This window comes from Pristis pectinata, chromosome 18, assembly GCF_009764475.1.
Source record: "Pristis pectinata isolate sPriPec2 chromosome 18, sPriPec2.1.pri, whole genome shotgun sequence".
Lineage (NCBI taxonomy): Eukaryota > Metazoa > Chordata > Chondrichthyes > Rhinopristiformes > Pristidae > Pristis > Pristis pectinata.
The window spans coordinates 43213527-43225973 of record NC_067422.1 but is presented as its reverse complement, the minus strand read 5'-3'; the positions used below and the strand labels follow the sequence as shown (position 1 = coordinate 43225973).

Below are 12447 nucleotides of genomic sequence, written 5' to 3'. Positions count from 1 at the left end.
CGTTTTTCTCTGTACCTCGGTACAGGAGGCAATAATAAACCAATTCCAATTCCATTTTTCCCCCTCAGGCTTTACGAGAGGCCGATACATCTGTTTATGTAATACCTGTGATTCATAGTCCAAGGAGAATCTAATACCGTAAAGGTGTGTCGGGCAAAAACCATTTTTTTACTGATAATAGCCAGCACACACAGATAATTATTAACTAAAACCTCCAATTGTTCCCTCTTGCAGATTATAAACAAGGCCCCAGAAACGGTCGAAAGATTGCTGATGTGGAAGTGAAATTCAAAGGTCATTAAATATCATTGCAGTATTTTCATTCGCTTATTCTTTGAGAAGGACTGAGAGGAGACACAACAGAACATAATTCAATAGACATCTTCTCTTCGGAATCCCTCCATCTGCAAGGAATAAACCAAGTTCCAGAACGACCAGAGTTACGGGCTCCAGATCGGTAAGAAAATGCTCTCTGGTTATAATTAGTTCATATTGTTTTATTTATGGGGCATGGACGTCATCACAGTCAACATCTCTCACAGCGTGCCGACTCCTCCAAGTGTTGCCTCACATGAAGAGACCATACGGAGATGTCTTCAGTTGCATGGTCTCCTTACGTGAGGGAAGTTCAGGATTTATTGTTTAATTGTTGTCAGAAAGTCTGAGGCATGTAACTGTAGGATGTGCATCATATCACCTGCACGGCAGGCACAGTCTCCTGCTGGTGGTCAAAGACATAGACCAGCTCTCAGCTGTCTCCTCATTTTACGGGCACATCTAAGTTCACCGCTGCCGACTGCTCACACCCTCATTGTTTTCCAGACATTGGAGTTCAAGTTCAACAGTAGGTTCTGATGTTTGCGGTTATTAAAAGCTCTAGTCATTTATATAAATATCCACTCTCATCACACGATATTCTCCGCCAAAAGGATGTTTATTTTATCCATAGTGAATCTGACTTCAGTGTTCCAGTGGTTCTCTTCTGGAATGTTCGCTTTTCATACAAGCGTTTACCTGAAAACTGTACTGTCAACTGCTGCGCATTCCCTTCCCCGAAGGATGATAGCAGAAGTGCTGGTCATTTGGGATGGTGGAGATCCGGCGGCGTGATGCTGCAACTTGGTGGTGATGAGCTGTAACAATGTGTGCGAAGAACAGTGACAATTTGTCCCAAATGGTTAAAGGACTTGGTTTGTAACCTGCCCTGTAACCTGGCGGCAGTGGGCAGAAAAATGGTGTGTGTGGTAAAGTATAATTTTTGGAGGCTTTGAGAGAAAGGACAGCCTATCCAACTCAATGTATTTGCCTGTTCCGTTGTGAAGGATGGGGTGCAGAATGACAATGGGTGGAAGACACTGTGACAGCCTACCCAAGAACGGGAAAGGAGAAGGTGTCTGACACGTTGTCAAATCAGGTTGCAATAGATTATGGTTAGTGAATCTGAGTACTCGAACGGTGGGTCTCATGGAATAATAGATACTGTGTCCAACATTGTAATTGGTTTATGATTATCACATTCACCTGGGTACAGTGAAAACGTTGTCTTGCATTGAGTTCCTTCAGATAAGTTCATTACACATACTGTGGCAACAGTTTCCAGATCACGTCCATCTCACTTACCACAGCCCAATTGACAGAGACAACTGGCACAAGTTGACACCAAATATTTTGTGAATATTTCCGTTGATGATGGCACGAGCAATGGAGTGCAAATTCAGAGTTGAACATATGTTTCTTCCCATTCTATCTCCAGTTAGAAATCCCAGAATGGCTGCCGTTTCCAACGAAAGCGAATTGCAGTCTCTATTTGGAAAGGGCGGAATAGTTGCGGTTGTTCAACGCGTGAAATCAGATCTGGATAATGTGGCTACTACAACAATTGACATTGCAGTGATAGGAGAGTCGGGTGCTGGGAAATCATCCTTCCTCAATGCTCTGGGTGCGTCAGTCGTCAAAGGACGTCGAGCTTCAGCGGCTGAAAAAGAAGGAGGAATGGAGCCGATACGGTACCAGCTCCCCAGCGATGATGCAGTCAGTCTCTGGGACCTCCCTGCGATCCAGACCAGGAACTTTGAAGCCGGCGCCTACTTGAAGAGTATAACATTGGAGAGCTACCATTGCTTCATTGTCCTCAGTAGCGCTCCTTTTGAAGAAACCGCATGGCAACTGGCCAAGGAAATTCAGGAGACAAAGAAGAAATGCTATTTTGTACGAAATAAAATAGACTGTCTCCTGGAGACTGTGAAACAACAAGAACAAAGCCAGTACGACGAGAATAAAGCTCTGGAATATCTCCGGAACACTTCCACTGAGAGATCCAAGAAGGAGGGACTGGAATCGGTGCACATATTTCTGATCTCCAGCTTTCATCGAGATAAGTTTGACTTTGAGAAACTACAGCAGGTGCTAAAGGTGGATCTCCCTGCTTTGAAGAGGCGCGTCCGTTTACAGGTTGTAGAGAACCACGTGTCGTCACTAATCCAGAAGAAGACAGACGCCTTTTTGGCTGAAATTTGGAAGATTGCTGTCGCGTTGGCATCAGCTAGAGCCGTGTCAATCCCAGGGGCTGGTGTTGTTTGTGACATTCCCTTGCTGTTCTATTACATTTCCTCTTACCGTACCTCCTTTGGTTTAGATGACGAAACCCTCAACATACTGGCGTCAATGTTTGGGAACGAGATCGAGGAGCTGAAGGCAGAAATAAAGTCGATACTTGCGCGAGAATTTACCCTCAGTAGTATCGCGAAGGAGCTGCTACAGATGGCAGGAGAGGAGATAGTGGAGAGCACCGTTCTGCAATTCGTGCCACTGATCGGCCAGGGCATATCGGCCAGCCGTTCCTACAACACAATCACCGCATATCTGAAGAAGGTTCTGCAGGATCTGGCGGAGGACAGCAAAAGAATATTGAAGAAGGTGTTACAGCTGGACGAGGGAGAATAGCGGAGCCACACCCGACGGAATATTGTACAAATGATGGGAATACACTTAATCAAGAACTCCTTCAGATTTCAGGATGTCACCGGATGAATGATTCTTGCTCTACACATAGAGCTCTAAAATAGTGATGCCACGTAATGACACTCAAACACATTCAAATGTTCTAAAATGCTCGTCCACACTTAGAACACAACGAACGGACGCACGTCCATGGACACACAGACACACACACAGACGTGCGCACACAGACGCACAGACACACACAGACATGCGCACACAGACGCACAGACACAGACACAAAAACAGACATAGACAAAGACAAAAACAGACACAAACACACAAACACGCACACACACACGCACACACACACACATGCGCACACACAGACACACAAACACACACACAGAGGCAATAAACACACAGACACACAATGCGCACACATAGACACACACACAGAAACACAGACACACACAGAAACACACAAATATATGCATACATACACACACATACACACACAGAGGCACACAAAACGACACACACGAACAGACACACACAAACACACACAAACACACATAGCTACTTCACAAAACATTTGCAGAATAATAAATGGAAGAAAATAACAACAGAGCAGAGAAGGAAGGGTGTAGTTGACAAACATCAATAACACAGGCAATGTGAAGGGAATATAATGGATGCGCGTATTTTTACATTAAAATGCTAATTCCTTTGATGAATGCACTTGCCGTATAAAACGATGATTTTAGGTTTCTGTGTATCACTTATAACTGCTGCTCATATTTTTTTGATTGAAGTGGGTGAACTCGAAGATAACTTGTTCCAGGTTTCAATATAAACCAGTTGCATGATCAATGTGCCAAATGTCCGAACTTCTGCAAGGTAATTTTGGTGAATGGGGAAAGTGATTGAACTAAATAAAGCGATATTTTACCCGCAATTGATATCCTGGCTTTGCTTAACACAAACAGGGAAGTATTACAGCGGAACTGAGGCAATGGTGCCATCGGCAACCTGCTGACACTCTGCAGGAGAAATACAACTTCTCCCAACCTCCCGCTGTTCCTCGCAGTTATTGCCTGTCGTTCAGGGAGGAAGGGCTTTCTTCAACAGTTTGATTTGCAAGCCAGGGCCGTTGTCTATGCAAACATTCGAGTATCTTTATTTTAGTTCAATTCTGTTCAAGTCTTTCACATTATCCTGAGGTCAGGTAAATATTAAGGATCTCAATATTGTCGCTATCGAAACATTGGGGTTAGCGAGGTGGAACCTTCCATGTTATCCTCACTTGCCCTCTTGCATACGTTATTTTTTTCCGTTAGTCTTGTGTGTCTTGGAATACTTTGAATATTAGTATTCCAGGAAACATAATGTATTGAAATTAACAATATCCACGACATCCACGGTGATTGGTCCTCTATCTACAAAGACGGAAACGGAAAACCTGCAGACAGCACAAATCTCCGGCTGATCCAAGTGCTAACTTTCCATGTAACACCTCTTCTCGGGAGTTCTTAGTAAATAGGTCACAGCCACGAATTGTGTGCCTCTCGCGGTGGCCATAGTGACGTTTAATTAAATTGATGAATGACTTTATCTGTGAAGGATTGCTGATGGCCATGATTGCCCGACACTCCGACTGCAGACTTAATATACAACACGTGACCAGATGGAAGCAGATGTGTTGTTCTGTAAACGTTCACTGGACTTCGTTACAGCAGTCCAGGAGGTCACAGACAGATTGATCAGTGTGGGAGTTGGATGATGAATTAGTGTTGCGGCAACTGGAAGTTCAGAGTTATCTCTGCGGACTGAAAGCAGGAGCTCTGCAAAGCGAACAATCACTCTGCGTCTGGTTTCTCCAATGTAAACTCCGAATGAAGTTCACTGGATTGGAAGATTGACTCCCCGCTTCGCCTGACCGACTATTTGCACCCCTGAATGTTGAACTATTTGGTGTCCACCCAGAACCGGCGAATCATCAAAATGGAAGATTCTTTAAATTGGATGAATTTTCCAAATATTTCTCGCAGCCATACATTCTCCCTCAGTGCCTCGCTTTCCTCTTTGTATGTTGCCGTTCCCCCATTAGCCTCCTTATTAGTGCGGACAGTGCCTACAGTAGGAGCTGAAATAGCTTGGTTGGGAGAGTTGCGAGAGGTCCCAGGTTCAATGACGGTGTTCGGGATTTTTGATATCTTCTTTGACTATCGCGACCTCAGGGCACAATCTATATGGAAGATTTATCAGTGGGCTGATGCCTGGGTTCACAAAAGTACTTTCAGTTTCGACGACATGACGGCGATTTTTTAATCTCAAATCGTAACTTCCTTCTAATCTGAACAAAGTTTCACACCTGGCGGGACCTCCACTGCAATTCGACCTGCTGAAGGTGCCACACGCTCCACCGACATAGGCCGGCTTCCCAGCAACGGCTCCACAAAACCCACACCGGCACAACATTTTTCTGTGAGTTGGAACAATGTCCCGAAACAAAATGCGCCTGAATCAAAGACCCTGAAACCGGGGACCTCCAACGTTTTAACCAGCCGTTATTCAGGAGACGGAAGGCTGGATCCTGCTCCTCTAACTCTCACTCCGCTGCTGCCCGCTGGGAGCAAGGACCTTCTGGCTGTTTCAACCCGAGGAGTTGCGGGAGAGTAACTGGCCACAGAAGCTTTGTGTCATGAACCAGGAGGTACGTATGTCATTGTCATTGCAGCCGGCTTTGGTTCTATTCCTCAATTTTGTTCTGGTGTCGGAAGATGCTGCCGGCTGCTGCCGGCGCTGTCACCTGAGCAGCTGCCCACACGCCCGTCTGTGCCAATGGACTGCTGCTGGAGACGGTGAGGATACGACGTCCCCTGAAGGGAACTTTGTGCAGAGAAGTAACGCTGCCGGGTTTCTTCGGACAATCGGATTGACAAGACCTCGGGTGTGTCATAGAAATTCCAAACGGTTGAAAATAACAGGGGTACGCACTGTCAAGCAGTGCGGGTTAACAGAACGACCTGTTTTGACTCAACCCTTCTCCTTGTCACACAACAACTACTGAGTGGAAATGTGCACATTTTTGTAAACTAATTCTGAGGGGTTCCACGTCCCCCCTTTGTTTCCCTCATTCATGTGGCCCCTCACCCCTTATCTTCCCCTCCCCCACGCTCATGACTAACCCATTTGTTCCCCACCTCCTTCCCTTTATTCCATGGTCCACTGCCCTCTCCGACCTGATTCTTCCTCCTTCAGCCCTTTGCATCTTCCACCTTTCACCTCCAGCTTCTTACTTCTCCCCACTTCCGCAGCCACCTACCTTCCCCCTCTCACTTGGACTCACCTCTCACCAGCCAGCTTGTGCTTCTACCCCTCCCCATACCTTTTATTCTGGCTCCTGCCTTCTTTCCTCGGAGTCCTGTTGAAGGGTCTCGACCCATAACGTTGACTGTTGATTTGACCTGCTGAGTTCCTCGAGCAGTTTGTGAGTGTCGATCCAGATTTTGCATCTGCAGAATCTCTTGTGTTTAGACAGTTGTGCAGGTTCTTGTGGAAATACATTGCAAGCAAGGCACATACAATAAAAGGTTGCGTGCGATGCCGGGGTGAGATGAAGTAATATTGTATATGAGAATGGGTGATCGGAGTACACGTGGCGCAGGAATTTGTGGTCGAAACGGACACGGTTCGAATGTGTGTGTTTGGAACAGATTCAACAGATGTGGTGGAGAGAGTGAGCGACAGAATGGGAACAAAACATTAATGTCGATAAAACGACCGTGGCACACTCGAAACTGAAATGTTCTGAGGACGTCACATCAAACACCGAAGTTCGACGTCTCCTCCATTCGGCCAAAAGGTTCTTTCATGCTCAAGGATTCTGAAGAAATAATTCAGACTAATGATGGGGCCGGCGTTCTGTAAGAAAGTGAGAAGAAGGAGGGACGGATTTCCAAACACACGGACAATTAGCTACTGTGAAGTGTTTTGAGACGTCGAATTATTCCGCTGCGGAACTGAGAGAACTCGAAGAAGAGGTGGAGCTTTGATTTCCACTGGAATTCAGGGAGTTCGCTTTCCCTGTCTCACCCCTTTCCACTGACATATACAACGGCTACACTCTGGCTTGGGGCGATGTCTGGGACGAGCTGTTTCTGTGTTGCAACTAATTGTGAATGAAGCAGACTACCTGAAACAAACGTGACGTCGCCCTCTCTGGGGGCCCTCAGAGTCCAGGTTCTCAACACAATGAAAAAGAACACACTGTATGAGGTGGGATGGTTTTGACGATCCATAATTAGCCTGTTATTGTTCCTCTGATTAGCTGACAGTAACTGAGGGAAAGTAGTTTACCTTCATCTTTCCTCGACAGCTGTTTGGATGCGGTTGAGTTGAAAAGTGCCGCAGACAGATGTTCCGGCAAGGTGTCAGCAACTTAGAATCATTGTCTTTAAATGTATGCAGTTAAACTTTCACCGGAGCTGAAATATCGTTTGAAAATTACAATAAATGAGAACAGTTAAACGCTGGAATTGACTGTCCCGCCTTTTCATCCAGAGATCCCTGGGATTCAGGATCCGCACCATGAAGGTTGATTCGTGGTACAGCAGTTTCTCGTCGATACTAAGTGCAGAGTGATGTCGTCCACAGCGCTCCAGGTTGGGAGTTGTGACATGAGATTACGATGGATATACAAGAGACTGCAGATGCTGGAATCTGGAACAGCACACAAAAAGCTTAAGCAACTGAGAAAGTCATGCAGCATCTATGGATGGAAATGTTCGTCCAGCATTTTGTGTGCTGCTCCAGACATTTCCCTCCAAAGATGCTACCTCACCAGCTCTCCAGCTGAGTTACTCCAGCGTTTTGTGTGTTGAAAGAGATGAAGATATCGGAAAAATGTTTTGTTTGTCTACATGTGACATGAAACATTTCGTACATTATCGTGGGAAAGGCTCCATGAATTAACTCCAACGATTTGCTCTCACCCCACTGCATAAATATTCTCTCTCAATTATTTCAATATTGGAGTCCCAGTGAACAGTATCATCGATAAGTCTTTCGCCGTCCTCCTTGAGCTCCTCGGCCAGAGTGATACACTGCTGTACCGATGTCAATGTTATTCACTTTGGGGGGCGTTCTACTGTTAATATTCACAGATGTAATCATCATCTTCTTGGTCGAAACAACAACCTGAAGAAAAATGAAAGCTCAGATCTACTCCTCACGCAGTTTCTGATTGATTCGCGGATAGTCGAAAGCGATGAATCAACAGCTCAAGACTTAATGAAACATTTTGTTGTGAAAGAGAAGAATGTTATGAAACTCTGGTAAATCAGAGCATTACATGTTAGGTTGTTAATACAGCAGGAAGTGTCCACACAGGTTTGAGTGCAGCGGAATGAAATGGTCCAGTGCTGCATGGATAATGAACGTGTTGAAGGGCAGGGCGATTGTGTGAGGGCTGGTTGTGATACTGGAGGATGGGCGATCGCAAGACATCTGGGGACAGAACTGAGGCTATTGATTTTTTGATAGATATCGGCAGGTTTCAGTGCAAGATTTGCAAGTTTGCCTAACTTTCCATGCGTTTATGCGGAGCAGTAATTGCGGAGCAATAATAGTGATACCTGCACTAAGATCGAGAGTCTGCCTGACTCAGACTGTGGAGGTGTATCCACTGTAACCCACCTGCTGTCTAATCCTTCCGCCTTTCCAGTCCGTGTGTGTTCGAGAATTGTACTGTCCCTCCACTCATTCTACAAATATAATGTTCCTCTTGATCTTCACTGCACCGAAAAAATGCCATTTATTACCTCCCCTGCAGCTCCAGGCTGAACGCACAGATTTCTGCTTCCGTCCAAATGAGCCCCGTCATTGCTCAGTTACCCTCTTGCCTCCACGGCCTTATTAAAATCCCGTGGAGTTTTTACTTTCCTCACCTGGACCACCAGGACTATCATTTGCAATGTTTCCTTATTTTGCGTCCGTTTCATTATTAGTGACAGGTTACCATCCACCACTCCCATAATGAATGTAAAATGTCTCTCCTTGAAGGTACAACCATATCACCAGAATTGTAACTTGAGAAAACAGAACAGTCCAAAAGGGAAAACAAAGCTCAATGCTGGTTGTCGGAAGTTTATGAAAAGATACAGGACAATCGGCAGTTTCACCTGTATCGCACACAGCAGTCATGAAGTCGTGCGGACCATTTCATCACACCGCCGTTGTTCTTCAGTCCGAACACTGACCCGCCCTTCCGCAGTCCCTTGAATATCATGACCTGGACCATTCCCCAATCGATTTGTCTTCTGTCCAAAATCGGTGGCCTCGTACATTGATCTGCCCGGCTCTGTGCTTAATCGCTACTCAGGTTCCCTCAGCAGGAAGGTTTCAACTGCAACCACTTCCCAAAATGTGCACTCTGTTCCCTCTTCAGAAGTTTCGAATGTCCACATCCGTTCGGTGTTCACTTCTGCGAACAGCTGGAATAAGTCAGGGGGACGGGCGAAACCGCTCGTCACCCCATTTTATCTCGACTTTTCATTCCATTCTCATTCCACCAAATATCGTGAGAAAATCTTATTGCGAACTTTTTCTTTCATGATTCACAAACCAGAACGGTTTATGTGAGGGTGAGAAAGTTTGGAATCTGGGCAGTGTTTAACTGAAGGCGCCGAAACCTCGTTACCCAAACCAACAGCTCACGACGAGGATGGGATTCGAACCCATACGTGCAAAGCACAATGAATTAGCAGTCCATCGCCTTAACCTCTCGGCCACCTCGCTTGTTCTGAATAATGCGCCAGTGTTTTGCCACACATACAATCTCCTCCTATGTCCCACACATTAATTTTCACGTTCTATATTCTATTACAATTTACATTTCTTGGTCACCTTTACCAGAATTTTAATCCGTTCCGAATCCCAAAGGTTTAGCGATTTTTCCAGATTATTGATATTATCGATTTGGTGCAATCTATAATATCCCCAATCAGTCCTGGCTTAATTGCTTTTCCATTGTGCTTCTGCACTTTGCGATTCATATATTATATTTTGAAATAAATACAGCGACCTGTCCATTGCCATGCGATTTAATGCAGTTTCCCAACACTCCCCAGGCAAGCTGCCAATGGTTCCGGCATATCTTTCTTTGCTAAGTTTGCTGTCAGATTCAGCTTCAACCTTCTTTCTCCTGGAGAATGAAGCCTTCAATCCAGATGAGAATCAGGTACCAGGTTGGAACTGAATGTTTAAGTTCTTGAAACCTTCGGTCCAAGAACTGTGCCGTGCACTTTATAGTATCTCCCTTTCTGCGTTACTCTGAAGTGCATGAGGTTACACTTCCCATTCTCGGCAGAGCAAAGACAACGACGTTCCCAAGTTCCGGACAATGTCGGATACGGTAAAGCTGCAGGATGCGTGCAGTGATATGGCGGGCAGAAAGTGAAGCATTTAGCCTTCGTAAAATATAACCAGTGTTATGTATTTGGAAAGTCCAAACTGTTGCAGGATATAATGAACCTCACTGTTTATTTTTTCCCTTTGGGAAACGAATTGCGTAGTTCGACTTCGATTAAAGTTCAAGAATGGGGAAGTTTAGGATTTGAGCCAAACACAGGCAAATGGACCTAAGGTGACCGACACCTTGGTCCACACGGTAGAGAGAGCCGAAAGACCTGTTGCCGAGCAGTGTGACACCCTTTCTTCAGTTTGTCGACAGAGCAGCAGCTGCATTTAATTGAATAAATGTCTGATTGTGTCCTTTTCACACCTCTTGATTTCAAGAAAACAGAGATTTCACAATGTTACCGGAGAAACAAAGGACTGCAGATGCTGGAATTTCTATGAAAAAATCTAAATAATTCTGGAGGAATTCAATAGGCCAGGCAGCATGCGTGGAGTATAACAGGTTGTTAACGTTTTCCAGAACATTCCTTCAGAACGTCTCCGCCTGTTTTCAAACGAGTGGCCTCTCCCGTGGTAAGCGAACGTGATAACCACTGCACAACAGAAGCACTGTCGGACACTTCCTGTGGACTGCAGCAGCACTTCTGAACATCTCAATGCGAAACCTACACTGCCAGATGGTTGTGTGCTTCTGCGACACGAGACTGGCGGCTGAAATATTTGAAAAAAAACACGGTCTCTGCCACAATAAAGGTTTGATTCTGTCGGACCATTCCCGCTGATCACAACACCCGGAGATTATCCTGTCACTAAATAAAGTGGCTCCGGCTGAATCAATGCGTGGATTTCGAACTACACCACACATTTCACAGACCGACTGTGGTCTCGAACGTTCCTTCCTGTGTGTGATAGACGGAAGGAGAGAGGTGTAAATCTCACAGACGAAAGGGAAACAGTAACAGAGAGAAATTAACAACCATGGCGTCTACTGAGGGGTCTGTGTGAGAGGAACGGAGATGGAGACGAGGAGTAAAAGAGTTGGAAATAGCTGTGGGGGGAATCTCAGAGACAGCGAGATCATGATGAAGGCGATTGTGTTTCATGCTGGGTTCTCGATACTGAACTGGTCCTGTCCCTCGTCCGGCCGCCGCTAGGAATGAAGGGTCGATCAGATGTTCAAACTATGAACGCATTGCATGTTTATTTGTAGCAATATCTTTGGGCAGCTGGTCAAGGTGAATGGTAACGGCAGGAAAACGCACTCTCCTCACGGCCTGGAGCAGCAGTCAAAATGGTGTTCCTAGCCGAGGTCGAACTGGGTACTTTTCGCGTGTGAGGTGAACGTGTCAACCGCTGCACTACAGAAAGTGCTGAACGCTTTGGCGTTTACACGAAGGGCTTTCACTGAACGCTGGCGTGGGAAGATGCAGATTTTGGAATGTTTCCTCCGCGTTCAAAATGTCCATCAGCTGGAGAATAAATGGGCTCATCCGGGATTTGAACCCGGGACCTCTCGCAAGTTATATACGTCAGTACCCGAAGCGAGACTCATCCCACTAGACCAACGAGCCTACATCCGTATGTTGATCACAATGGAACAATAAAACAGTTCACATTTAGTTGTTGGAAGCCCGCTGTCATTTCTATTGCTGAATGCAGCAATCCGACGGAGATGAACATGAAGGGATGAACAGAAGAATGAGGAATATTCTAAACTCTCCATGACCAGGAAAATTCACGAATTAAGAATTCCTTTCATTATAGAAACAAGTCACTTCAGAGAAGATGGAAGAGGAGGAGATGGAACAGAGAAGAAAATACGAGAAGATCAAACTTTGAAACAGAATTATTACTATTGCATAACCCTGTTACAGATTGCAAGAACATCGAAACATGCAAGTTCTAACGTTATTAAGTATCTTCTCATTACCGTTTCTCGCTTCTCGCACAGAGGAAAAAACAAGAACCTGAATCAGTTCATTGCTGTTGCTCTCTGTGTAATTTGAGGATGACCAGACAGTTTCGAAGAAACAGATTCTGGCAAAAAAAAAAATTCGCGCACTGAAATGTTTTCTCTTTATAAGGAGA

General features: G+C 45.4%; 1 protein-coding gene and 2 non-coding genes across 3 annotated transcripts; 1 reads left to right on the top strand and 2 right to left on the bottom strand.

Annotated features, from left to right (window-relative positions):
- Positions 1-1767: 1767 nt before the first annotated feature.
- Positions 1768-2943, top strand: LOC127579813 (interferon-inducible GTPase 5-like). The gene has a single exon (XM_052032763.1). It carries the CDS (start codon positions 1768-1770, stop codon positions 2941-2943), a length of 1176 nt encoding a protein of 391 aa, XP_051888723.1.
- Positions 2944-9656: 6713 nt separating this feature from the next.
- On the bottom strand, positions 9657-9738 carry trnas-gcu (transfer RNA serine (anticodon GCU)). The gene has a single exon. It is a non-coding gene; the product is annotated as a tRNA-Ser (tRNA).
- A 2103-nt stretch (positions 9739-11841) lies between these two features.
- Positions 11842-11930, bottom strand: trnap-cgg (transfer RNA proline (anticodon CGG)). Its single transcript is given in 2 exon segments — positions 11842-11877; positions 11895-11930. It is a non-coding gene; the product is annotated as a tRNA-Pro (tRNA).
- Between the last annotated feature and the right edge of the window lie 517 nt (positions 11931-12447).

Excerpts from the sequence above, each read along its gene's own strand:
- LOC127579813 (XM_052032763.1), top strand. The coding sequence starts at position 1,768 with ATGGCTGCCGTTTCCAACGAAAGCGAATTGCAGTCTCTATTTGGAAAG.